Genomic DNA, 27,905 nt, shown 5'->3' with positions numbered 1-27,905 from the left:
ATGTCTGACTTCTGCTCTTGGCCTCTTTGCTTATATCCCTGCCCAACGTATGCTATCGCATACGTGACAGGTTGTCCTTTTCTGCCTTTGGCGTCCTCTTTAATGTCTTTACTGGGTATGGCACAGTGCTTCTGCCTGTCACAACATGACTGGGTCCAAAATAACCTGGTATAGTATATTAAAAGTGAGTTAGGTTGTTGTTTGTTTTATTTTTTTGATCTTTCAACTGAAAGGTCAAGAGCTGAGCAATGGTCAGAAGGTCTTGCATGGCAGCTTTGGCCATGGCTCCGGTGTTGCCCAGGGAAGGGGAAGCCTACACATTTTTATCTTAAGCATATATGGGGTCTTTCAGCTCCTAACTAAGGAAGAAGACATGCCAGAGGACCTTTTGTAAACCTCAGGATCCCAAAATGTTTAGCTTCAAGTCTTTCAAATAATGTCAGATTTATCCAAAAGTGACAGAACACAAATAATCAAACAATAATGTTTGATTGTTTTAAAGATGTTAATAGATTAAAGATGACACCTTTTGGAGAGAGAAGGCCTTTAAGGTGAATTTGTCACCTATTTTGGTCTAGCCATGTGGCTTTGCTACATTCATATGAATTTTTCTTGAGCTCCTCAGTTGAACTTCCTATTCGGGTACATGCCAAACCTACCTTTTGTAGAGTGAGGGCGGAATACAGAGCTCCAAAAAAGTGAATTTTCAAGCTCTTCAATACTGCTTCACTGGTTGTCCAATATTACATCTTCAGGCAGTGCTTTATAGAAGTATTGCAGTTTTCTTCTCTTGTGGAGGTACAAAAAATTGTTTCCCCGTTCTGTCAAATGTCATGGTTGAGTAGGATCCAGGAGACAAAAGATCACCCTGTTGTATTTTAAGTTTTTATTCCCAGTAGAGCAGACCGTTTTCCTGGCCTTTTCATTTTCTTGTAGGCCAGATATTTTCCTTTGGAATTCTTGCTTTACCCCGTGGTATAGATGAACCATCATTTTCCGCATGTTCTGCTTGCCAAACTTTCTATGCATTACTCCATCAGGAACTCTGCCTGCGAATCTGTTCTGTCAACCAAACGACAATTTTAATCCATCATTGCAGTAAAACAGACTGGTCTCTATTGTGGAGGAAATAATGATTAGAAATTACGCAGTTGACATTTTAACTCTACACTACAAAATTACTGACTTTCTTCTTTAAATGTTAGATTTTCTATTTGAAGAAATAAATTGCACGCTTGTAAATGAATTGGAATATTATGTAGGTCTTACTGTACACAGATACTTTTGAACAAAGAGGTCCCTATTTACAAGAGTTTTCAAGACAAAATCTACATATGAGACATTGGTCTCATTCCCCTTCTGCTTGCAGATGTGACATTCAAAAACTTGGAGTGTACACAAGACCCTTTTTCTTAAATACCTTTGATTAAAAGAAAGCTGGAATACCTAGTACAAGTGCTTTATTCTAAGTGTACTTTTATGCAAGCGTAAAAATCCTCTTCAGAAATCTTTTATAGTGAAATGATAAATCTCTGATTAAATCTCTGTTTTCAGACATAAGTTGTGATTATATGCAAAGCTAAAGGCACTTTTCTTTGAAAGAAAAGTTCTTCTTTTGGACTGGAAATCAAAGATTTAATTCTGAGTCTTTTTAGAAATTTGAATTCTTTAAAATGTGTGAATTGATTAGATAACGGTTTTTATTTTTGACATTTCAGGTGCAGTGGCAAGCACAGAAGTAAAGATGAAATTACAAGAATTTGTCTTAAATAAGAAGAAGGCATTGGCACACCGGAATCTCAACCACTGTATATCCAGTGATCCTCGCTTCTGGTATGGGTAAGTGGTACTGGGCTTATCTTTATGATTCAGCCGGTGCCACCTTTTTTCACAATTGCTGGAGATGTGGGGGATAGACCTGATGTATTTACTGGATGAACCAGAGCAATGGGTGAACCAGGGTTTGACTTTTGCTGTACAACAATACCAAAATGCATTTTTCAGAGGGTTTCAGTGCGAATAATTTTCCTGTCTTCGCTGATGGTCACAGTATTTTGAGGACTTGGCTGTGTCATCTTTCATCCATGATTATACAAACTTGCAAGTTCTACCATCAAGATCGACCTGTATAAGTTCTGTAGCTTTTCACCCAGGATTTCATCCTGCCAGGTGTTACAAAACTTGAACTTTAGTAAAATGGGGAAATTACTTTTTATGTTTAGTGAATTGCAACTCAGGATAGTTGAGCTAGTGTTACATTTTTAAAGCCTTTAATGCTTATTGCTCATCTTAATCTCTTGAAGTTGGAGGTTTTGTTTACTTGTCTCTTCTCTGTAAACCCCTGGAGAAGTTTCTGCATTTCTAATCACAGTTGCCCCAACATCTGTGTTTTCAACTGAAAATTGTTAACTGTTTGTCTCCAAGAAAACCCAAATGTCATGTGGGGTGAGAAGGTAACAGCTGATGTTACAACGACATGGGAACAAAGAGTGACTTCTTCGATTAGTTCAAATGCACCAAATAGCAAATATAAACGATGGCATTGCTAACAAGGTACAAGTATCGGTTCCAGAATTCAATTCTTCATTGTATAAAAGAAAATCAGAAAACTTGAGATTGTTTGAAAACTTCCACTACTATAACATTGTGAATATCTATATTTAAAAAAAAAAAAAAAAGTTTTGGTGGTTGTCTTCAGTAACCATAAAATTAATGAAATTTTGAATGACAAAAGTCAAGGAAATTTTGCTGTGAAATTTGTGCTCAAGCTGAGTGTCTGACAGTGTTTTAAGTCTTAAGAAATTAACATGTAGAAAGGGGTGATGAGGTCATAGCCAAACGATATTTCCAAATTCAAGAAACTAAGCTGAACTTAAATTTGAAAGATATCCCAGCTATGAGCCAGTACAGAAACGCTGAGGTGTAGTTGGCAGAAAAATTCAAACGTTATTCCAGTAGGGTGAGAGTGAGCGGTTTTAATACATCTCTGAAAATCTAATCTGAGACTTGAAAGTTATACGCAAGTTAAACGAAAGTTATGGCACTGGGTAAAGTAGTGAAATGTTGTTAGTTTGTGGCAAGATAATATTTAAAGCTCACTAGGTCGGTATCAAGGATAGTAGAAGAAATAGAGGAAACTGACTTTTAGTCAAGACAACGTAAATATCTTTTTTAGATAACTGATTTTCCACCGTTCTTAATTGAGACTGACCAAAAAATTTGGGGATTTTATTAAAGGCAGTTGAAGACTCTCTGAGCCACTACGTTCTCCGTTTTTTCCCAGTTGGTTAAAATGCCCATTAATGCAAAAGTGGTATAGAGTCAGTTAGAATTAAGGACAGTGAATAAGTGCTTTCTTCCAAAACTTTTGATCCCCTGGCCCTCGCGAAACCTGGCACAGAATTGCCGTCACTGGTGGATTTAGAAAGAGAAAAATAAATTTGGGAGTGATCCGAATTCCTTCTGGTTTGCACAGTTTTCAATTAACTGCTTTTCCACCAGCATTTGCAGCATTTCGTCCAGCATTCAGAGGTGAGTCGGCGAGCCATGCCCTGGAATACCGTGTGCTGCAGGGCCGGGGTGGTGCGGGAGGGTATTTAGCCCAGTCGCGTTTAAGGTTTCAGTACGTATCCTGCTTTGTTTTAAGCTTAATGCTGAGAACTTCCTGAGCACCAGTACATTGTTTAGGCTTATTGTGGCGTATGTGAATCAAAACCTGCCTTCCCAGGGATGCCAACAGGTAGAGGCAACGCACAAACTGTTGCACAAGGGGCCATCCTTTTTCTTACGGATTTAACGGGCTTCCCATCCCCTCATCTTCCTTCCATCTGTTTCGTGCTGGGGAGAGGATCAGTATTTTGGTTTCTAACACAAGATGGGAAGAGACAGAGGGAAAAAGGAGCCTCGGAGGCCCCTCAAATCTTTCTAAGGGTCTGTCTCGGTGATAATTTGCAGGCAGGCGCGAGCTCGCTCTGCTCAGCCTGTGAGGAGGGCACATGGCAGCAGGGCCACGCGACCGGAGCGTCTTATCTTGCAGTGGAGGGTTTTTAAAAGCTCCCTTCGGTTGTTAAGGCAGAAGCGGAAAATTTTTTAGTTTCCATGCTATTTAAATTTAAAAAAAAAAAAAAAAGAGAGAGAGAAAACCTTTAAATTAATTACATATTAGTATTTATTTATATGGCATCTCATAGGTTACCAGTTTGGTTGCGGAGATATTTATGTACGCACATACTTCTAATGTGATTCAGTTGGGTGGTGTTTGGATTTAACGCACGCAAACGAAGCTTGCAGAAGATAGACTCGATGCTCCTACTGTGAGCAGGCAAGCCAATTAAGTGGTAACAGATGCTGAAATAGTCTTTTAAATGACACGCCTGCTTTTAAGCGCTTCCTTTGGTCTTATTAAGGTTCCTTTTTGAAAAAATTGAAAAGCATTGCTTGGAAAGAAACAGGTCTCCTACGGGTATTGAACACCACAACGGTTCTACGTCAATGGCTGTGACGTGAAATACGTTCCACTGACACGTGAAGTAGCTGTCACCCCCCGGCCCGTTGGGCCAGGCTCCGGTTGTCCACTGAGATGTCCAGATGCTTTTGCCTTCAGTGTCTTGTATCTGTTTGAACTTCATTCAGCGCTGTCGGTGCAACATTGAGTGTTTATAGTTGGTGAATAATTTCTAATTAATCACCGATGTTGAAGGGCATCGTCGCACGCACACGTGCGGATCAACCCTTGAGACGAAAAGGGACCAGTTTTAGAGGTTTTGCAGAATCTGGCTGTAGTCCAGAGGATTTACGAAACAAAAGAAAGGAACTTCATAATGCTCAGTAATGTTTCTTGGAGGCTCTCGGAGAGGTCTCGCTCAGTCTTCAGCTCCATGCTGTTCAAGCTGCTTCGTAAACTCTGCTTAATGTATACAGCTCCAGTCTATATGTAATTGTTTAAAATAGCTTTGTGAGCTATAATTTTCAGATTACATTGATGATAGGCCACAACGGAAGAGGTTCTTCTGAGTTGCATTGTCAGACCATCCCTCCTGTGGATTCTGAACCCGTTGGACAGCCCTGCTCCCAGGAGGTTTTGCTCTTCAAGATACTTACCATAAGTAAGAGTGGCTTAGCAGGAGCGCAGACAGAGCACCTCGGGCTTAGCCAACAGGGCTATTATCTCCCTAGGAAGTTGTCAGAAACGCGCTGGGGAAGTAGCCACTCGTTGCGGCAGCAATCATGAAAGGGAGTTTAACCGAGTATTTGCATGGTAAGGAGGCAGAGAGATACAATTACACGCTAAATTATTCCAGCGCACCTCACTGTCTGCAGTCTCTGCACACAAAACGTCCTAGCACAGATACATACGTTTGAATATATGTTCAGTTTACGTTGCGTGAATGTGTTTGAAGTATGATGGGTGCTGCGCTGTGCGCTCGGGTTTCCTGAGGACCCAAGAGCTCAAAGAACAGGGGATGCGTTCTGCGACGGCGTGCGCTTTCAGGAACGCCTGCAGACGCGACGGAGTGTACAATCTCATCCCTTTCAAGACCTCTGAAGTTCTTGAACGGGCATGCAGACCAGCGCGTCTTGCTCGAAGCAGCGTAGGGCGTTGCATCCCAGTCCTCGAGCCGTATGATGTATTCCTGTTTGCAGAGTGAAATAGCTGTCGTTCAGCGACTCCCAAGCGCATCGAAACAAGGCCTTTGCATTCCTGCGCGTTCCCGGACAAAGTGACGAAAATAGCTTCAATGTACGTGATTGTGCAGCTTAAGTCATGATGGAAAAAAAAAAGAGAGAGAAAGAAAAAGCCTATTGCTTGTATAGGCAAGAGCAAAAAATGCCATTGTGTGACATGGTGGGTTTGAGGGCTCTTGGCTTGCAGCGTCCGGGCTTCCTGTTTGTGAAACATCTCTCTGTGCTGCCTTCCCGTGGTATGAGCAGATCCGGGCAGAGAAAGCGACTTCTGTTTTCAGGAGGGCTTCACATATTTTTCAGTTTGGTTCTGTTTTGATTGCAGGTGATGATTAAACTGTGCGTGTGGGCATTTATTGGTGCGAATGTGGAAGAGTGCACGGTGTGTGCGAATGCTAATGAAAAATACAACCGCGCAGGAACCCGAGAAATTATTCTGCCTGTAGGTACAGAGAAGTTTGGAATATAAAGGGGGGAGGATTAGGAAACCACAGTGAATCGTACTGCTTGGTAAGAACTGTGCGTATAGAAAATTTTGATGGGGGTGTTCAAACAAACTTTTTTTTTCTGTAGAAAATCGATGCATTTTCCTGATGTTTGCTTAGCCCCTGGTTTTTTGAAGGGTATAACTGGTAGTGGGATTGGTGCTGTGTATCTCAGCAGGCAACCTACTTCAGATTTGAGCTTTCAAAATATACTGCTCAAGGAATTGGATAAATCAGCGTAATTTTCAAATGGGCATGGCTCATTTTGGTTCCTTAAAGATCCTTTTGTAGGAGAATATTTTTAACCAAGGTCTCCCAGAATGCCTGGTTATTAGGCAATGTAAAATTTCCAATCCTCGCTTCTTTTGGCGAAGTTCTCGTTTTCTGTTGCACCGTATTTAGTATTTTGAAGAAGTAATACGGGGTTTGAATGCTGTTTATTTAAACTTAAAATGTAGGATTCTTTGATAGCCGTATGGCTGTCACCTGTATTGCTAAATTGGTCATTCTGTTGATGTAGCCTCTCTGCTGACATGCACAGTCTGGAGACTTCCCAAAATCTGTACTGATCGGGGTTGGTGGAGCTCCTGAGAAACGGCAAAGCTGGGCACAAGTCATTAAGTAGGAAAGATGCAGCCAACAAACTGGTAGGAGGCTTAGAAAACTCCTTCATTATTTAATATCGTTAGCAAACAGACTGCAATTTACTTCCAGCAGCCTGCTCAAACAAAGCTATAAATTAGCAGCTTCGAGAAGTTAATCTGGAAAGGTGTTGAGTACTTTGGCCCTATCTCTGCTAAGCACTTGGGTTGGGAGGCAGCGAAGCAAAAGGCAAGCGACCACCTATGCAGCACGGCTGCTGTTAGCCAGTTTAAACGTGTGGCATCTCATGTGCTCATCCTTCGGTTTTGTTTCATCCTTAGACTTTGTCTGCTATCTCTGGGTTTTATTCAGTGCAGGGAAATTCTTCGTCCGTGCTGCTGTTGAGGGGAGTAACAACACCCGTGCTCAGCTTCAAGAATATGACTTAGAAAAACCCAGCCCAAGTACATGCTTAAAATCATAGTCGTGATTAAATACCTTCATGAGTTGAGCCATGCTCAACGGGGTAATTCTTATACTGAAAATTAAGCATATGTTTAGTCAACCTCCCTGTGTATTAGTGTATTTTCTGTATGAGTGCCTAGAAGGAGAAAGCTGGTACCCAGATCTTTTCCTCTGCGCTGTTCCCCACTAACTCAGATAACAGACAAGGTGAAGCTGCACTCGTCCCCTTTTGTGTGTCACTGGTGTAAAGCTTCTCCCTTCTCTTTCTCTTTCTCTTTCCTTCTGTGCAGGAAGACGCAACACAGCTCTCTGGACCAGAGCTCCCCACCCCAAAGTGGCGTGTCCGGCACCTACAATCACCCAGTACTGGGGATGTACGATTCCAAAGATGACTTCCCACTCAGAAAAACAGGTAGCGCTCACCTTGATTTTCTGTGTTGCCTACTGTCTTTGCTGGGACGCTTGGTCCTCTTTTTTATTTTATTCCTTTTTTTTTAAAAAGGTACGCTACCGAAAAGCTGTATTTCCTGGGGTGATTTATTTGACAAGCACCCGCTCCATCCTGCTCCCCCTTCATCTGTCGCTGTGTGCGCAGCGCGCAGTGTTAGAGGGAGGCTGGAGTTGCTTTGGGTGCGCAGACTTGCAAAGCTGCAGGCTGGAGGCAGCGGAGTTGTGCGTCAAAGTTTGTGAGATGTTTTCACAAAGTCAAAGCTAATACAGAGATCTGGGTGTCTGAAGTTGAAGTGTGTTTTGCTGAGTGAGAAAAGTACCAAGAAAAGTTCATTTCTTCTGGGATTTGCATTTTATATACAAGTTTGTACTTAAAATAAATAAAAATGTTTCTGCCAGTCAAAGCGTCGGGACTTCCTGCAAGGGTTTTGGTTCACACCTAGACAGTTATTTCTCAGTTAGGCTTCTCCCTGCACGGTGGCTAAGCAGGTCAGTTAGTTCTCGACTATATATTATGTAAACCAGGTTGTTTTGGTTGGCTGTGGTCCTCAGCGCCGTATCGCATGCCTAAGCCAACACAGCCTCAGCTTCTAACCTGGCCAGCTCGTGATCCTTGGCTGCTTTCTTCAGGGAATAGCTGAGCTTCCATGAGCTCGTCCCAGTTTGGGGAGCAGCGCTGCTCGCACGGACGGTGCAGACAGTGCTGTGTGTTGGAAATGGCTTCAGAATAGGAAAAAAACTTTTCTGAAAAGATGGAGGGGAGGTAAGAGGAAAACGGAGGTGTGATTGAACTTCGTACCTTCTGCAGGTGCTGCCTAGCTATTTTCAGGTATGCTTTGTGGATCTTCAAATGCGGAGGGATGAGCAGCGGGTGTGACATCCTTGTGTGGTGTAATAAGGAGTGGTGACGGTGTGTTAACCGAATCTCCCTGTGGGTTTGCTACTGTCTTTGCTCAAATCGTCTGTCATAAGCCAGTTCCCAAGAGCTGGCAGCCCCTCCATTTCCTTCTGGGAGGGATGTAGGTGTTCTCACAGCGCTTCTCCTAATAACTAGAAGTAGAGTGGTTCTTAGGTGTAGTGAGTTTTAACACAATTTTCATGATCTTTGTAAATTTGGGATGTTTTTTCTTCTTTCACCATCTGATGAGGAAAAAAAACACACCTCCACACACACGCCTTGTGCCTCCTGCCTCCCAGTTCGGTGGATTCGAAGACCTTTTGGGGACCTTCTCAGCCTGGACCATAGCAGCTGGCTGGATGGATGGATCTGTGGATGGATGCCCATCTGCTGTGCAGTAGACTGTCTTCCCCCCTCACCGGGCATGGTGGGTTGGGTGGCAAGTGCCAAGCACTTCAGCTGCACAAGAAGTCAATCAAACCTTGGCAAGCCCTTTCCAGGACACGGGTTTTTTCCTGGGCACACCCTGTGCCCTTGGTGGTGGTAGTTTTAACTGCGCCCTTTCTGGAGGACTCCAAAAGCAGAGCTTAGAAAACTGAATTTGCTAAAGGGTAGGGCATTCTCTAATCTCTGCTTCTAGATAATGAAAGACCAAACATCTCATTAGGTGCAGTAGCTGCTGCTGTGTCATCAGTGCCCAGGACAGCCCAAGCAATGCTGTCTGGGCTCTGGGACCTTGCTTTTCGTAGGGGAGGTGAGTGCTGGTGGAAGACTGCCCTCAAAAAAGACTTCCTTCAGCTCTAAAGCTGGCGAAGCACAAAGATGTGCTTGGCGTACTTGTCTGCCTGGGAGGAGAAACGCAAGCTCGGACCGCTAGCAGCCATTGCTGCCGTTCGCTTCTCCTCTGCTGAAGGCTTGCAGGCTCCTCTGGGCAATTGCAGCATTTCCACGCAGGGGAGCATCCCTTGGCCCCATACCTATCGCTTGGGGCCTGTGGACAGTTTGATTCCAAGAGATTTCTAGCTCTTTCCTATACCTTGTGAAACCAGGTGGTCCATTTCTGGTGTCTTAGCATCCCACAGCATTAACCGCCTTTGACGTGCTCCGAAACCTCCGTTGTTCATCATTTCAGGGGACCTTACTTGTCAGGTTGAGTTTGAGGATCCGTCACCCTTCTTGCTCCCCGTGTTACGGAAGGGGATTTCTGCAGGAGAAGGGAAGCGTCTGCACATCTCGCCCCTTTGCTGCAACCCAGACTGAGCTCTCAATAAGACTCTGCCTGAATAAAGGCCCTGTCAGACAGGGTGAATTAAGGATGATAAATTTATCTTATCACATTATTAAAAATGGAAGCAACCAAAAACATTTTTGTTTTACAACAGGAAGATGTTGAGCTGATTTTGTTCTTCCAGAATGCTGATGCTTGTTCTTTGGGGCATCAACATTAATCTTTCGGGGACTGGTCTGTGATACGGATGAGTTCACTTGCAAGGTTCAGGGGAGAATTTTTTTTTGTTGTTTTCTTTTATTTTCTTTTCAACGCAACAGCACTTTAGTCTCTGGCACAGCGACATCCTGCAGAAATCCCATTGCCAAGAATGTTAAGTTGCTTGGAGAAGAAAGGCTCCTGAACAGCCTGGTGTAAACAAAAGGCAGGGAAGGCTGGACCCCATCCTAAATAAAGCTCTTTATTACGGGTGAGCTTTTCAGATTTTTGGCACCAGGCAAAACTCTGGCTTTGTGTTTGTAATTTAAAACTGCCATATCGCGTAGTCCAATTTTATTAAATTTGATTAAATGCTTGCAGTTCAAATAACAGAGTCCATCACAACACAGTTCTGATTACCAGGGCTGGAAGCTGGCCAACGTTGGCGTTAGGGGTGCGGTGACTTAGGGGGCTGCGGGAAGGCAGTTGGAAAGGTCATTTCTTCTGGGGTGCGTTTTCAGGGTTGGCTGTGTGTCCTGCAGGTTGAGAAACTGTTCAGGAAGAATAAATACGTCATTGCATTGCGTTTTAAAAATACTGCCTTTCTTTACTCTCTCTTATTTAAAGCATCATGGTGTGGCCACAGGTTACCCCTCTGTGCACACTTGGAGATAACTTGCTGGTCTAAAACTTGAGTGTGAGTGTTGTGGGAGAGAGCTGGAGAACCGGCCACGCTCGCTCTGGTAGAAGTAGAAGTGTGCACGAACCGTGACTTAAGTGCGCTTGAAAACCTTCGGCATGGGAAGCAGTGGATGCTTGCAACGTGCTCCTAATGCATCCTGTCCCCTGAAATCCTACCCTGTCCGATTTGTTTTACTAAATTATGTTCCAGTTTCTTGGCCGTTTGGTTTCTGCATGAAATTGTTTTCCTGTCAGGCAAAAAACTGGCTGGTGCAGTTACTAATTGCTTGAATGCTGTTTTTAGCCTGGCTGGGGGATGCATTGCGCTCAGTTCCCTCTCTACAAACATTTGGGGGCTCTTTTTTTAACTGAATTAAGAGCAGTTTGCTTGGTCCTGCTTATGCTTTTGCTGTTGAATAACTGGATTAACACAAGGACTTTTATTTCCCCTTTATGTAGTTTCCTTTATTATATATATGTTTCCTTTAGTGTAGGCATTTTGTCGACAGCTGTTGAGAGGGGAAAATGTAAGTGACCTTTTCTGCCCCCAGCTCAAGGTTGGTGCCTTCCAAATTTAATGAAGCTTCATTATATGCTGTACTGGGACCCTGTGAGAAAATCTCTCACCTTTCAGAGTGATTTTAGAGTCTGGGTTGGGGCAGTCTTTTGTAGCATGTTTTGATAACCCAAGAGTTGTTTGTCAACAGCTTTCTTGGAGCTGCTGAAGTTACTTTTAATGCAGCTCTTCAGTTTTGTGTTTCTAAGGAATATGATGTGCTCGTTTTCTCCCCAGGAGCAAGGGTGTTCATGGTGTTCCCTGCTTTGTGGCATTTGAGCAGTGGATGTATTAAAACATGCTTTTAATTAGAAAGCCAACACAGCCGTCACCATTGAGATTCATAAAAGACTGAAGAGAATTACTTAACTTTTTAATACTCTTTTCCTCTTGCTTACGTAGAGTTTTTTGCTTGGGTTCTTTTTTACATCCTGTGCAGGGCTGGACCGTGTCCTGTCACACACTGGCTTTCTCACTTACTCCTGCCCAGTGGTAGGGTAAGGATTCCTCGTGTTTGTTGCGACTTGACAGCTAATCAGGATTTCTGATGAAAGCCACAGCATTTCGATTAGCTGTCGTTAAAATCAGGAGAAGTTTTGCCAAACTTGGCACCTGCTGGAGTCGCCTCTCCCACACTCACTCAGCTCGCCGAGATGCGTGAACTGGAAACATTTCCCTGTATCTATACTTAAACCTGACCCCAAAATGAGAAAAACCGCTAATTTCTTTTGAAGTACTTGCAAGAGACGTTCTTCGAAGCCGTAAGTGTAAAAATGGCTGCGACTGTAGGACCTGTGCGGTTTGTGAAGCAGGCTCAGATCGCGTCGTGGTTTTGCTGCTGTTGTTGGATAAAGTGAACCTTTCCTGAGAGAGCCGCTCTCCTGCGACCCTCCCCGTGCCCACGCTGCTTCCTTCCCCTGCCCTGGGCTGGCTGCTGGTCTTTAAACCTTTCTCCTGACAGATCTGTCAGCAGAGGTGGGTTTTTGATGAAGCTGACGTTATCAAAAATGCGCTAGAGTTTTTCATTTTGTCCTCTTTTAATTTGTGCTTCCCAACCCTCTGGTGTTTCCCAAACCGCTGTGGTTCCTTGTGCACGAGAAGACCTCCTGCATCTACCAAGAGCAATGGGTGGCTGTTTTTTGGTGTCTTCGGCTCGGTTCCTGGGGCTACTTGGCCCGCAGCTGCTGCAGCCACGGTCACTGTTTTGTGAAGCATCGCTGAGCCTCTGGGTCCTGCCTTTTCCTTTCCCTCCAGTATCGCAGCTGGCTGCACTGGGGAGGTGAAGATCAGAAGGACGTCGATGGGCATGAAGATTTTAAGGAGGCGAAGGATTCCTGTGGTCCCAAATATGTTTTCACTGCAGGGCTGTGGGATAGCATCGCAGGGTGTGAGTTTCCACTATATCCAAAACTAGACCGAATTGAATCCCAGACTAGGAGCTTACAAAGACATCTTTGGCAAGTATCTGTCTCTGAATTTCCTGCTTAGATAGCAAATGAGCGTGTGTGTGTGTGTGTGTGGTATGTACTTGGGGAGAAATGACAAGTAGAAAGTCGCACAGACCCTTCTTTCAGCTCCTTTTCTCTGGGGACCAGGGAAGAGCAAGTATCCTACCTGACAACCTCCTGTCCCAGCAATGTCTCTTGCCTTCTGCACAAGTCATGGCAGAAGAAAGTTATAGGTCAAGTACTGTGGTGGTAAAGAAAAAAAAGATGTTCTCAACCTTCACAGCCCACACAGTTAAGAACTGGCAGGAGAGGTCCAAGGAGAAATTTTTAGCTCTGCATCACTGGACCACGGCTGATGCACCACACTGCTGTAGTGACTTCCCTCAAGGAGTAAAGGAATGCAACAAAAAGGAGACTTCTCCTCGTACTTGCCCATATGTGGTGCAAATGGGCAGAGTCTGGCCCATCTGCCATTTGGAGGGCTGTCCTGGCCAGTGGTTTTCCTGAACTTCACCACTAGTTGGGAACTACTGCAGAAGGAATCTGACAAATATATTGCCCCTGCTGATGGTCCCGGCAACCACTTCAGCTTCCAGCCCACCAGCCTCCTAAAAGAAATAGAAAAAGTTGATGTTGTTCTTCTGGCTGAATCAAGCATGAGCAGATTGGGAGCAGCGACGACTTCCAAGTCCCACCTTGCACTTAGATGGGTGATGGTGAGACGTACCTAGGCTGCAGGGTCCCGGTCACTCGCTGCCCGCCCAGGGCCAACCGTGAAACAGGCAGCATGGTCCTTCCCTGCCTGCACATCCCTGCCAGGCACCACAAATCAGAGGCTGTGCACGGTGTGCGCTCGCTGGCTCACGCTGGGGAGCCCACGGACTGGCGCTAACCATCTCCTGTGTGCTCGTATTCTTCTTTTTCCATGTCTCGGGAGCCTGAGGGAGGAAAGCATCCAGCATCCCGTGATGATGTTGGTTTCCTCGCAGTATTGCAGAAGCACAGAGTTATTTGAGTATTGTTTGCAGCTAAGCAGGTGAAATTGTTCTGAACTTCTTGCATTTAAAAGAAAGAAAAGGGAAAATGAAAGGATTTGTCAATAATTAAAATTCTGCATTTGTTAAGAAAGGCATAATACCTCTCCAAGTTGGTTCTGATTATTGGAGTGTTTTAAGTCGTTTGTTTTATGGAAAAGATTGTTTAGAGGAAAATAGAGTAGGCTGAAATCCCAGTGTAGTGTGGGAGTATAATTTAGAGAAAAATCTTTGAGCTGTGTACGGCATGGAGTGTCACTCAAGTTCGAGAGCACCTTTGCTTTCCCACCCACGTTGCCCTTCCAGCTGACGTGGTCGGAGGTCTGGCCTTCCCGAGCGGCTCACCGCATCCCCGGGACCCACACTCTGCTGAGAGGAGGCACTGACCTGCATGAGAAATCCCTATTGTTATAAATACCGATTCCTGTTCCAAGTGGAGGACATCTGTCTCTTTAATCCAAAAATAACTTATTAGAGACAAAAATTACTTTATTACTGTGATGCTACAGAATAGCATCAGACCAGCACATTGAAATTTCAGAGTGCAGCAACAAGCCAGATGCGGTTGGAGGACCAGCAAACGCTTGCTTTAGTCCTTCCACTTCTTCTGACAATCATGTCTAAATTCATGCTAGGGAATTCTTTGCTCCCGTGTTTTTCTTTGTCGCCAGCAGCTATGCACTGTGCTCCATGGGCGCTCCTCTCCAGTGCTGAGGTTTGCTTAGAGCCAGAAGGAGGGGGCACTCCCTTTCCTTTCTCTGTGCTCTGATAAAGCAGGTGCACTTTTGGCATGAGAGCTGGGGATCCCTGGGGGGAAAGCCAGCACTTCCCATCAAAGCACTTCCTGAGGAGTCCTGTCGATGGTGCATCGAAGGAGAAACCTCTTCCAGTGGAAGACCAAATGAAGTCTTCTGGTTTAGAATCAGAGAATCATTAAGGTTGGAAAAGACCTTTAAGATCATCAAGTCCAACCATCAACCCAACACCACCATGCCCACTAAACCATGCCCTGAAGTGCCATATCTGCACATTTTTTGAGCACCTCCAGTGATGGTGACTACACCACCTCTCTGGGAAGCCTGTTCCAATGCTTGACCACTCTCTTCGTAAAGAAATTTTTCCTAATATCCAATCTAAACCTTCACTGGTGCAACTTGAGGCCATTTCCTCTCGTCCTGTCACTGGTTACTTGGGAAAAGAGACCAACACCCACCTCACTACAACCCCCTTTCAGGTAGTTGTAGAGAGCGATAAGGTCTCCCCTCAGCCTCCTCTTCTCCAGACTGAACACCCCCAGTTCCCTCAGCTGCTCCTCATAGGACTTGTGCTCCAGCTCCCTCACCAGCTTTGTTGCCCTTCTCTGGACACGCTCCTTTGTCACCTTTGTGGAGCAAGGGCTCCAGGAGGCCCAGGACCTAGCCCTTAACCATTCACTGAACCCATCCTTCTTCTTGGTCCTCTCGGCTCTGTCTCTGCTTCACAGGGACTGCCAGGAGTGTGCACACTTTCACCTCTATGTCTGTGTATGTGCCCCAGTTTGTTCTGGCCAGAGCTGAGACATTTGGCGTTTGGGCCACTGCAGCTAGCAGGAAGGAGAATCAGGTCTGAGCTAGAAGAGCGTGACAAGTGCATGCCTATCCTCTGTGGGATAGCTTTGACCACGAGCAGCACGTGAAAGGCATCCAGAGTGGTAACTCAGAGAGATTTCTCCAAAAGGAAATGCAAATCCTCCAAGGACACCGTGCATCTCTCGAGCCATGTCCTACAGGCTTCTCAATGCACCGTTTCCCCTCTCCTGGTCCTCAGCGGTTTGCAGCCATGTGTGACAGTGTGAGATTGATTTACTGGTTTTATGTTGTTCTCTTACAGTTCCTTGGAAGAGCATCCAGAGCAGGAGGAGGCTGGAGGTAGGGCAGGTTGCTCCTTCCCATAGGAGCAGCCCAGCATCAGGCAAAAGGATGGGGAGACGCTTGTGGGACAGGGCAAGGAGGAGGGAAGAAAGGCAAACTGCATGGAGCTGGCAGGGCAGGGCATGGGCTGCGGCGTCACGGCCATGGCAGGACGGTTTCTAGGTACGGATCAGATTGCAGCTCAAAAACAAGTGCTCGGTTGGTCCATGAGACTCTGACGAAGGGTGGAAGGGACACCCATGCGTGTTTTGACCCACCTTGGACCTCTATATATTAACAAGTTACATTTCAGTAAAATTCAGCACAGTTCTTGAGCTTAAACTGCTTGGGGTTTTTTGGGGGAGAAGTTCATTTTAATGTAAGGAGATTGTCCACAAAAATTGTGGCCACCATGGGTCACTCACTGGGTTCTCCCTGGTTTTGTAGCTGCTCCCTGCCCTCGTGTTCAGGCAGCCGGTAGCTCCCTCTGCTACAGGCGCTGCATCTTTTTAGCTGCTGTACAGAAACTGCATGTTTTTCCCTTACCTTCTACGGAGCTCAGTGCTGTTTTAAACACTTTGTTGGAGAAGCTCACTTTGGAGGACCTCACACTCTCATTTCTGTTCCTCATCCCCTTCCACATCTTCCCTCTCAGATAATACTTTGAGCCGTGCAAAGCTGCTGTCTTGATTTAGGCTCTGGAAAGGGAAAGACAGAGACGAGATGTGGCATTTCCACGTGTTTGTTTTTCTAGTCCAGTTCTGGCTGTTCACAGCGGAAACCTTTGTGGTGCTCCATTACATGGCGATCTTGTGTGGTTTTGTAGTCAGGGCAAGCAAACGATAGTGAAGCTGCAAAAAGCGTCAACGTTGTGTTCTGGGCTTAATGGGTGTTAAAGCCTCCTTTCTACTGCTGAGATGCTGCGACTACTGAACTTCAGCATGAAAAGTGCCAAATATTGGCCTTTAATAAGTTTTCGTTTTAAGGACACAGCTTTCCATAAATAACCCTTCCACAGAGCTTGCACAGTACGTGTGCCAACACAGCGTTAGGAGAAAAGGAAGAAAACCCAGCAAATACCTTTATCCAGCCCTTTCTAATCATGCACCTGTGTTCCAAGATGTATTATTTCAGGCTGCTTAAGCATAAGATAATTTATCTTTATTAAAATTTTGGGTTGTGCAAAAGGGCAGTTTCAGACAGCTGTCTCTCTGCCTCTCCTGCATTTGCCCGTGGAGTGACCTGGACGTTAGAAGAGAGACAAGGTAATTGTGTTGGCCTTTGCCTGGCTGCTGGGGCTTAGCATAAAGCTTAAAAATAATAAGAAAAGAATAACAGCCCTTCTCAGTCTCCAGCTGCCAAAATTAAGATGTGCAAGGACTGGGGTCAGGGGTTTCATGGTGCATTGCTTGCTTTTTTTTTGTAAGTGTGGATGGGCAACTCTGCCCAGGACTTTGTGTTTTTTTGACTTACAGAGACTTCATGTCAGATTAGTTCAGCAGCTTAGGGGATGCAATTCTAGGAAGAAAACAATGAGAATGACATAAATGTTGAAGAATTGGATTATATGGGTCCCGCTGCAAGAAATGACGTATAAGAGGGGTAACTTGGGTTTGAGCCTGTGAAAACTAGGGAAGATTTTGGCCTATGTTCTAGTTATTAATTTACTTGGAGGAAAACAAAATATTCTTTGTATAAATCCGTATTATAGGCCAAATTAAGTATGTCACTGCTTAAGAAATCCCACTGGCTTGGTGGAAGCTGACTCAGACTTGGGCATGGGCTTCATTTGTTTACAAAACAGGAATCAAACTGATTTTTTGATAACTTCACAGTGTTTGTTTAAAAGATTTCACCTTAAGATGTAGAAGACCAGTAAGTTTTGTAAGTTAGTCTCCAGTTCCCTTAAGTTTGTGCTAGTTAGCAGTGATGGGGAGCAAGGCTTTGCTTGGCCATGTTGCCTAACAGGGTGAATATCGGGAGATTTTCACTGGAATTGGTGTTGGCTGTCTGGTATTGATAGTTAGGTGTTGCTTAAATTCCTATTTTATACTTTCGAAGGACAGCTCTCTTCAGCTTGAAAATATTTTTTATTATATACAAGTTTAAAAACCGTCTGAATAAGCTGAAATTATTGTTTTGATTTTGGAAATGCCTCTGTTGAAAGCTACATCTTTTATTATAAAATATGCTATATATAAAGTCTTTGAATTTGAGACTGTTCTGCACTGCCTGTGCTGAATTTTAATTCACCTACTTTGGGCTATGTAACACCCAATTAAATCATAGAATCATAGAATGGTTTGTGTTGAAAGGGACCCAGTGAGCAGGGACATCTCCAACTGGAGCAGGTTGCTCAGAGCCCCGTCCAGCCCGACCTGGGATGTTGCCAGGGATGGGGCATCCACCACCTCTCTGGGCAACCTGGGACAGGGGTTCACCACCCTCCTTGGGAAAAATTGCCTCCTTGCATCTAGTCTGAATCTGCCCTCTTTTAGTTTAAAACCGTTACCCCTTGTCCTATCGCAACAGGCCTTGCTAAACAGTCTGTCCCCATCTTTCTCCTAAGCCCCTCTCAGCCCTGGCAGCTGCAGGAAGGTCTCCCCGGAGCCTTCTCTGCTCCAGGCTGAACCCCCCCAGCTCTCCCAGCCTGTCCTCCCAGCAGAGCTGTTCCAGCCCTCGGAGCATTGCTGGGGCCTCCTCTGGCCCCGCTCCAGCAGGTCCGTGTCTCTCCTGTGCCGAGGGCTCCAGAGCTGGACGCAGCCCCGCAGGGGGGGTCTCCCCAGAGCGGGGCAGAGGGGCAGAATCCCCCCCTCGCCCTGCTGGCCACGCGGCTTTGGGGGCAGCCCAGGGCACGGTTGGCTTCTGGGCTGTGAGCGCACATTGCCGGCTCATGTCCAGCTTTTCATCCACCAGTACCCCAAGTCCTCCTCCACAGGGCTGCTCTCCACCCCTTCACCCCCAGCCTGTGCTGATACCGGGGGTTGCCCCAACCCAGGTGCAGCACCCTGCACTTGGCCTTGTTGAACCTCAGGAGGTTCACACAGGCCCATTCCTTGAGCCTTTCCTGGCATCCTGTCCCTCAGGGGTGTCAACCGCACCACTCAGCGTGGTGTCATCTGCAAACTTGCTGAGGGTGCCCTCAATCCCGCTGTCTGTGTCATTGATGAAGATATTAAAGAGTACTGGACCCAGTACGGACCCCTGAGGGACACCACTCGTCACTGACGTCCATCTGGACATTGAGCCATTGACCATTGCCCTCTGGATGTGACCATCCAACCAATTCCTCATCCACCGAATAGTCCAGCCATCAAATCCATCTCTCCCCAATGTAGAGAGAAGGCTGTTGTGGGGGACCATGTCAAAGGCCTTACAGAAGTCCAGACAGACGACATCCATAGCTCTGTGTGTACACATTATTCTCTCTGAGGTCTTGATGGCGTGTTAGATCTGGGATTGTATCAGCAGGACAAACAACAAAATCAGAGCGAATGAAACAAATACGGTTCTTTAAATAAGCTGTTTGGTGTTTCAAAACTTGATCCTCTAGCTGAGGAAGCAAAGGAGAAATATATGGAATAGTTTTGCTTGAAAATAGGTTTGTCTGACAAATTATCATACGCTGCTTTCACCATAACCTTATTCTCGAGGTGTTTTCTCTTTTAAGGCTGTAATTTTCTATGTTCATTCCTTTCCTGTTACACGGAAGAATGTTTAGAATGTTTTTATTGTGCCTGTATGTATGGGACGTATCTGGTTGTGTTGGGTAATCTGTGACCCCGGATATTCTGTTTCCCTGCTCATTTTAAAGGTGTTTCTAACCAATTCATTCTCCGTATTCGAAAGCCTCACAATTACTTGTCTGTTCCCAACGGAAAACATGCTTCAGATGAACAGCATGCAGGGTATAAATCGTGTATGAATAAAATTTGCACTGAAGTACAGTTTTTATTGCCATGTTTTTCTTTGTCGGAAGACAGATCATTTCAACAGCTGTGGCATAGGCTTATATTTCATTTGCTGGTTGGCAGTGCAAATGTATCTAAAATGGATGTATCGGCATCTAGCTGTGACGTGTTCCCATTTGTTCTTTAACGTCTTGACCACAGCATCTAGACAGTTACTAATACTCAATATTTGGAACAAATTAAAGCTGTGGATTAAAGGATGTGGGATGAGGTACTGAATGTTCACATACCCAAAGACTATGTTTAAAATAGTAAGTCAACTGTTTTGAAGAGAACTTTATGAAGTAGCTGGTAGAGCATACGCTTGTATTTTAACCAGTCCACGCTTCTAATATTGCCCTCTGAGCAAATGGCAGATTTGCATTGTCTCCTACATTGTATATACAAATGCCCTATGAGATGATTCCCCCTTTGCCAATGCGCTTCCTACTGCATTTTAAGCATCATCTTGAGGACTGACACTTCTTTTTAGTGCTTCCTTTATCTCTTGCTGGCATTTTTCTGTCCAAAACATTCGTGAAAAGCCCTTTATTTTTTTTCCTCTCCCAAAAGTTTCATCAAAGAACTGTTTTGATGGCTTAACTTCAAGCATTTGATCTTGAATTCATCAGCCTTCTGATTCTTGAGCCCTGCAATTAACGTTGTTAGGCTTGATCTTTTACATGACCCAGTGGTCAGAGCCAACTGTAGGGAAATGTATCTGTAGCCAGACTTAGTTAATTCAAATCGGTTTGTAAACCCCATTTTAATTCTCCTAAAGAAATGTAGATTATTGGCCCTGGAGTGTAGGGAGCCCAGTGTATCGGTACTTAATGGTGAGAGCACGGGATTTGTCGGTTCAAAGGGATTAAGCTGCAGAGTTGTTAAGAGGTTGAGGAAGGGAAAAGATTGGGCCAGTTCACAAATCTCATAACTGTCAGGAGCCCTCAAGCGCCAAAGCAGATATTTCATGTATACTCAAGAGATCAGAAAGTTTACAGGGAAAATCACCTTGCAGGAAGAATCTTGACTTAAGGCTTCATTACCTTGATAAAAACTTGATGAGCTGTGCCGTGCAGACGTGTTCGGCGTTGCCAGCTGTCGTTAACCCAGAGGCATTAGGGGTTCCCAGGAGCTCTGCTTTGACTTCTGGAGAAATGAAATCTCAGGATTTGGGTACAGCAGAAGTTTTTAAGAGAGTCTCTCAAAAGTATGATGTACACAAAGCAAGTCAGACCGTGGTCTCAGGAAATACATGCACACCTACTCTTGGCAGCCTTGAATTTTCAAAGTATTTGATGTGCTTTTAGATATGCTTTAAATTTGTGGCTGTGATGATGTAATCAAGTTGCTCCCCAAATAAACACACCTTCTCCTCCCTGGCATTGGCTTTGGCCTTGGCCACACTCTCATGCCCTTTTTCTTGAGTTGACACTGGCTCCAGCCGACACAGGCTCATCTGACTCCAAGGTGAGTTGCTTCAGGCAGGTGAGCCAGCAGGAAAACATTCACCTGTTTTGGTTGTGGGGTTTGATTTTTGTATTTTCCTTCCCCCTCCCCTGGGGTACCTCCCTGAGCCAGCTCACCCTGGGGTCGGATGACTCCAAGGGTGTGGAGCTGCCCATTTCAGCAACACATCAGAGATAGCGTCTCAGCCCCACGGTAATGCTCTGCGCTGGCCAAACAGCAACATCTCAGTTGTCTCACCAATTCCTGTATTGATTTTTTTGATCCCATGGATGAGGTTTACCACTGGCTTGGAAGCAAGTTGGGCAGAGGTGGGAAACTAGGGGATGTGAATGATGCCCTCTGCAGTTGTCCGAATGAGTTCAAAGTGGATTTTAAGTCTGTGTCTTCATTTGAGAGAATACATTGCAGGATGCTTATTATTTTTTAATTAAAATGCTAAAATTAACTTTCATTGCCAGTGAATTCAGATATCACATAGGCTGGGACCTGTTCATTATATTAAGAAGTCTTTCTTCATATAAATTATCAAATGACTAATTTCATTTAGGCTTCTGCAAGTGCTGAAACGCAACCCAGCCTTTGCGTTGAGTAAAAAACTACTGAAATAATAGTAACCAAAACACTGTTTGCTTTTCCTTTTTCTGTTCAGCATCTGAACCCAATCTGAAGTTACGATCCCGACTAAAGCAAAAAGTTGCTGAAAGACGGAGCAGCCCTCTCTTGCGCAGAAAAGATGGTCCGGTGGTTACTGCTCTTAAGAAGCGCCCGCTGGATGTCACAGGTACGTCGGGTAAGCAATAAATCTGCGCCGGCAGCCACGTACTCCGTGAGCCGTCCCGTTCCAAAATTAATTCCTGCATCCAGTTAATTGTGCAGTCTGGGTCTGTCGTGTGCCTCTCAATGTTAGCCAAACCTGGGTGAAGTTGGCAGAGTTCAGCAGTGGGCGATGCAGGTGGGCATCAGCAGCGTCGGTCCGTTGGGTGCCCGTCTATTGAGACAGCATTACCGACTCAGTGAGCTTTTTCTTGTAGTTTAAGACATGCGTAGACAGATGCACGTATGCCACCAGAATGCTATTTTTTTCCCCAAGTATTTCTACAATCTTCAGCAACAGATTGTTGAGAAATAAAATTTCTCAAAGGTGATCCTATTAATATCAACGGGGAGGCCATAATTCATGGCTGTCGTCCTCCAGCAGTAAATGCTTCGCAACCCGTGTTTGTTTTAGGCGTTGGGCAGACTGCCGTAGTTCCTTGTTAAGTAATTGCGCCAAAGTTTTAAAACAGGTAAGGCATTTTTTTACATACATAGCTGATATTTCTGACTACTTATTTGACAGTTTCTCGTTGAAAAATAATATTCTTCTGGGAGCAAAGTTTGAAAGGAGGGATCGGAGTAAAGTAGATTATATAGATTACCATAAAGTTAATTCTTAGCACCATCTAGGGATGCCTCTGTGTAAGTACCACTGTGTGACAGCTTTTCCAGACTTGTCTCACTTCAAGGCACACTGTCATCATTCAGACAAACCCGAAGTGAGCTCTCCTTAGAGAACGGGGTGGTTTTGGGAGACCCTGGGGCAGCTCTGCACCGCTCTGTGTCGGAGCCTCTCTGCTTGCAGAGGGAATAGATGATTTTAACAGCTAAGCATATTTTATATCAGACCTGAAAATCGAATTCACTTCACTCCTCATATATTGCTATACGTCACGTGGCTTTTAGGATAAATCAAGCCCTAATGGCTGACCGTTTGGTCCCAGTAACGCCTTCAGAAAGGGCAGCGGAGGCTCCTGCTTCTCACCGAGCATGGACCTGGTTCAAGAAGCCAGCCTGGAGCCTGGCTAGAAAAGTATCTGAGTTTTTACAGGAAGAGGGGACTTCTGAATGGAAAATAACTTTTAAAAGAAGTCCCACTTCAGGGAATAGAAGTTATGTTTAGTCCTTGAAGAATATATCTTCACGGAGTGACAGTTTGAATGTGCCGAGTACTTTTCCTGTAGCTGGATAGTTCGCGCAAGATCTAATACATTTTAGTAAATTACATGGTCCCAGAAAAGGGGCCTATTTTCCATCCAATCAGAGTGTTTTTTCAAAACACTAGGCTCTCCGAAGTTGCTCTCCATGGAGAAGTTCAATGTTAGGTGCTTGAGCTGGACGTTACTCAGTGCTGAGTTTTCCTGATAGGGAGGTGCCTTCCCAAATGCACATCCAACAAAAAGCAGCAAGGCTTCTTTTTTTTAAAAAAAAAAAAAAAAATCTCTTTGCTACTTTGCTGGAGGTACTTACAAGCATCAAAATAGCAAAATAGTATGTACAGAACAATGCCACAAAAGAAATAATTTTTTTAAATTCCCCAAATTGTAACAGTTGGCTTTAATTTCTCCGGGGCATCCTAGAGCGATTATGAGACTGCTACAGCCTGAACTATTGCAGCTACTGGGAGATTCTTCCGGCGCTGGGCAAATCCTGTGCTTGGGGAGGAGGAAAGTTCAGAAAAAAAGTTTTTAATGTTATTTACCTCCCAAAATAAAAGGTGAAACACTGGAAGCTGTGCCATATACCAAACGCGAGTCCTTCTGAGGGATGTTTTCTGGTTGTTGCAATTTCACACACCGTTTTTGTTTGTTATTGTTTTGGCATCATTAATGGGGAGGCTTTGATTTCAGGCTGGTCATCTTTGTGGTTCTGGTTGATGAGTTCACAGGGAACGTCTTGATAAAATACACAAAGCTGAGAGGATTTTCTGAGAGTTCAGGTGGCAACAGAATTATTATAAGGGATTAGCTCTGCCTTGGGTCTTTCCAATGAGAAAGTGTTTTACTCCCTGAGTGGAGAAGACTTGGGGAGGAAAAAAAAAGTCAGTGATTTGAAACAGATTTACTGTTTTGGACCCTGTAGAGTCTTGACTGATTTTTGTAAAACGCGCTCAGCCATGACCACGGCCAGTTGTCCGTCCAGTCCCACGTCACTCAGGCAGCTTTTAAAACTCTTAAAAGGATTTGATTTGCCATCCTGGCAAAATACGCCCCTTGTGAGTCAGTCCCCAGGCAGTTTTTGGGAGCTTGGTGCCGTGGGAGCTGTTGCGTTGTGTGAAGGGCAGCCCACGGCAGGTCGTGTTTCTCTGAGGACCCGGCACGGTGTGGGCACTTCCCGGGTGACGAGGACGGGGGCATCGCACGTGCCCCCTCGCCCGCACCGGGACGTCTCGGTGCTTCTTTATAAAAGCAGAGGTCAGCTCTCATGCGCGGTCGGCGTGAGGGCTCGGTGCTGGCGGCGTATTTCCAGTAAATCCAGATGCACCAGAAGTCTGCATGGGAAAACGTCAACGCAGAGACACTTCCCTGGTTGTTCCAGTGTGAGGTCTGATGCAATACATGGCAAGACGCTGTCGTTAGGGTTATAGGCTAAAGAGGGTGAGAGAAGCACTTGTAGAAAATTGAACCGGGACAATCTGCCATCCTCTAGTTTGGCCTCTTCAAGCCTTCCATGTCTTTTATTATCTTCCGATAGTATTTAAAGTTATTAATACGCTATAAGAGAAACCCCCATGAGGAGAAGACATAAATATGATAAGTAGGTACTTGGACAGACCATTTGAAAGTGTTTGTCAGTGTTTTAAGAGCCCTAGGAAGATTTAGGGAGGAAAATGGGGAGGAGGAGGGTTGCTTTCCTCCAAAACAAAACTTGAGGGGTTGTTATCTGTCTAAATACCATCGCGGAGATTGTTTGTAACACTAAAAGTTGGTTTTGGATGTGTTTTTAGACTCTGCATGCAACAGTGCTCCTGGATCTGGTCCCAGCTCTCCAAACAACAGCTCCAATAACATAAGCGCCGAGAATGGAATTGCAGGATCAGTCACGAGTATTCAAGCAGAGGTACAGAGCCCTTCCTCACTCTGGTTTTTAACGCTTCCATTTCTAATCAGTTTTTGCAGAGTTTTAGGAATTTGAGCATACAAACCGGTGTGCACCATACTTAAAAAAAAAAAAAAAAAACACAAAACCTAAAACAGATTGTGACTTGGAGCAGACTTTGGGAATTACCTCTCAATCTGGGCTGACAGGATGCATTATCTGTTTATTAAATCTAGGTTGAGCCAGCTCACAAGCTGCTTGTGGTAACTTGTAGTGGTTTTCTTGTGGGGAGAGAGTAAAAATAAAGTGATTTAGCAAGGTAAAGCATGAAGAGCGTTTCCTGGTCGAGTGCAAGTATTCTAAAAGTTGGGGAATCTGTTCGCATATATAGTATATAGGGTGAATTTGTTGTGTGCAGTAGCTTAGTCTAAATATGGCCAAACCAGAACTGGATTATAATCAAGAGAACAGATTTAACCTTTTCCTCCCCACTTAGGGATTCAAAAGCTTGGTGCCTGATGCGATGTGCTGGTTTATAATCCCATAAGCTTTCGCCATCACTTGAGGCATCTGCGGCAGACGTCAAGGGCAGTGTGTTGGGCTGGATAAACTGGGGTTTGATTCAATACAGCAGCTCCTGTCTTCAGCGTTACTGAAGCCCACCTTTTTCTTCAAGACAGATATTGGGGTGTGGGCATGTTAACTAGCTCCACCATAAGCCCAACGTGTAGAAAACCGGTGTGGCTGTGTCATGTCACTGGTGCGTTTCTTTTTATCCAGTTTACCATTAGCTGTTCTCCCCATGAATATAGTGTCTGTCTGAACATCAGGACTGTAAAAACAGGCCGGGGTCTGTTCTCCCCAAATTGTCATTTAGAACTGAAAAGAACTTGTTATAGTGTAAATGTAAGCCCTTACTGCTTTCTAGTTTTGTACAGATTTTCACTTTATTTTTATTTCTAATGTAGCATAACAGCATTTAATACAGGCAGTGTGCTTTATACTCCACCCTCTCCTCTGCCAAATTATCCAACACATACCTACATCCACTGTAGCCTATTGCAGACCTTGCAAGATTTAGACAATTATTGTAAAGATTAAGACGGTGTAAGGTGGAGTCTCCACTTGACGCTGGGAGCCAGAGCTGCTCTAAAGAGATGTGGTTTTTGAGACGCACGCCGACCATGTAGTAGTTTGGAGCAAATCTGGGAAAAGGTGTCTTACGTACAGGGTTATTTATTGGGTTTGCAGAACCGAAGACTGGCTGAGCCGAGGGCACAGCTGAGGTACGTTTCTGTTAGCCGCAGGAAGACTAGCGCTGCGTTACCAGTTTTGCTGATGCGGGAGCCATCAGTCTTGGCTATAGTTATCAAACTGCAAATCCCCAGTTACTGCTGGTGGAAAAAACAGAGGATTTGACAATTTCTTGTGATACAAACAGAGCAGGCAGCTTCCCCCAAGTCAGTGTTAGCTCATGCAGATGAATAGGAAGCTGTAGTATCCTCCGTATTTTATTTTTTGAGTAAATAATTAGAGCTAATAATCTGTGACTACACCGACGGTACTTAATAAAATGGACACACAGACTGTAAGAAAAACTCTTTTCATCAACTGCTTGTAATGCAGCAGTTTCATAAGTTGCGTGAGGTATGAGCGTTGCAGACGATTTGGAAAAAATCCCTGCATTGCCAAAACCCTTCCCTGGGAGTTGTCTTTGCCTCTTTTGCAACTGTACCACAGTGGATAATTCACAGCGGTCCCGCTGCATGTGAGGAAAGTGTGGTGACCTCGAATTTTAACAGGAGCAGCATTTGGTGCACCATCTCCAACCAACCGATGCGAAAAGGAGGAGGACGATCTAGTTTTCATTTCCCTGAAAATAACGGCTAGAGTTTTTTTCACCTATTTGTAGTTTTTGGAGAATAGGAAGTATATAACATACAAATGATTGTGCAGTTCCAGTTTTAAAACTGCCCAGGACTATGTTAAGTTTATTGGATCATTGCCATCGGAGAACAGAATGAAACATAAATCACGGTGTGGTGACAAACAGAACATGGATAACCTGTTGCACAAACTGTTCTCCCAGCGTGTCAGGCTCCCTTGAATGGCTTAGCTAAACGTCCTAGTCCTTTGCGTTTGTTTTTGGGGAAAAATAACTGCACTTGGATCCAGCATTTCATGTTGTGCGATACTAGCTGATCCATTTGCCCGTATAGGTTCATTTGGGAAAAAACTGGGCAAGGTGGGGCTTTGGGTTCCTTAAAACCTTCTTCTTCAGAAGTAGTATTACCTGGTAGCCCAAGTGTTGGGGAGTTCTTTAATACTAGTTGACCAGGCTTCCTCATGTTCCCACTTTTACATATTTAGAAAAATTTCAAATGTTTCTGAAAAAATAATGTTGCCAACTTTAAGTGTTTCGTGCTTACCTTCACGTTTTATTTTAAATGAGAAATACGTCTCTTTGCTTCCTAGTTTGCTAGGGCACCTCTTGAACCATTTCGGATGTGTTGGAAGACGGTATCTGAGTTTATTATTTAAGTTTCAATGATTGCCTTCAGTGTGGAGAGACTGCAGCTCTCTGCCTCCTTTTAAAATAGCCAATAGCTATTTTTAAACGCTGTTTTTAAATCTAAAGGTTTTTCCATCTCTGAAAGGTACATGATATTCATTGCCATTGCAGTTGATACAAGACTATAAAAAGTACTTGACTACAGATGAAAATTGGATGTGCTGAAGTTGTTCTCTTCTGTGCAATTCAACAAAACGTTTGTGTACAACCCGCAGATGGGATGTGTATATTTAAAGTGATGATAATGCTGCTAAATATCATATGCTGATAGCATCAAGCTGCTGCGTTTTTCTCTTCGCTGTTTTTAAAACAAATCCCCAGGAGATAGTTTGAGGCACAACTACAGAGTATTGATTGTTCAAAGAGAAAGTGGATGTAGTTTTGTTTCATTTATGATATCGGTAAAATATTTCATTACTCTGCTGACAATAGCGATCTTATTCTCGATGTGGCACGCTAACA

General features: G+C 44.5%; 1 protein-coding gene across 1 annotated transcript in view; it reads left to right on the top strand.

Moving 5' to 3' along the window:
- HDAC4 (histone deacetylase 4) overlaps positions 1–27,905 on the top strand; it is a 164,755-nt gene that overhangs the window by 59,332 nt on the left and 77,518 nt on the right. Inside the window, exons 4-7 of the mRNA XM_082001548.1 lie at positions 1,719–1,839; positions 7,505–7,626; positions 21,666–21,797; positions 24,780–24,892. Coding sequence (XP_081857674.1) covers positions 1,719–1,839; positions 7,505–7,626; positions 21,666–21,797; positions 24,780–24,892 — 488 coding nt within the window. The remainder of the gene's footprint in view (positions 1–1,718; positions 1,840–7,504; positions 7,627–21,665; positions 21,798–24,779; positions 24,893–27,905) is intronic.

This window comes from Phaethon aethereus (assembly GCF_964289735.1).
Source record: "Phaethon aethereus genome assembly, chromosome: 6".
Taxonomy (NCBI): Eukaryota; Metazoa; Chordata; class Aves; order Phaethontiformes; family Phaethontidae; genus Phaethon; species Phaethon aethereus.
The sequence above is the reverse complement of the archived record's forward strand: the minus strand, read 5'-3'. Positions and strand labels throughout refer to the sequence as shown.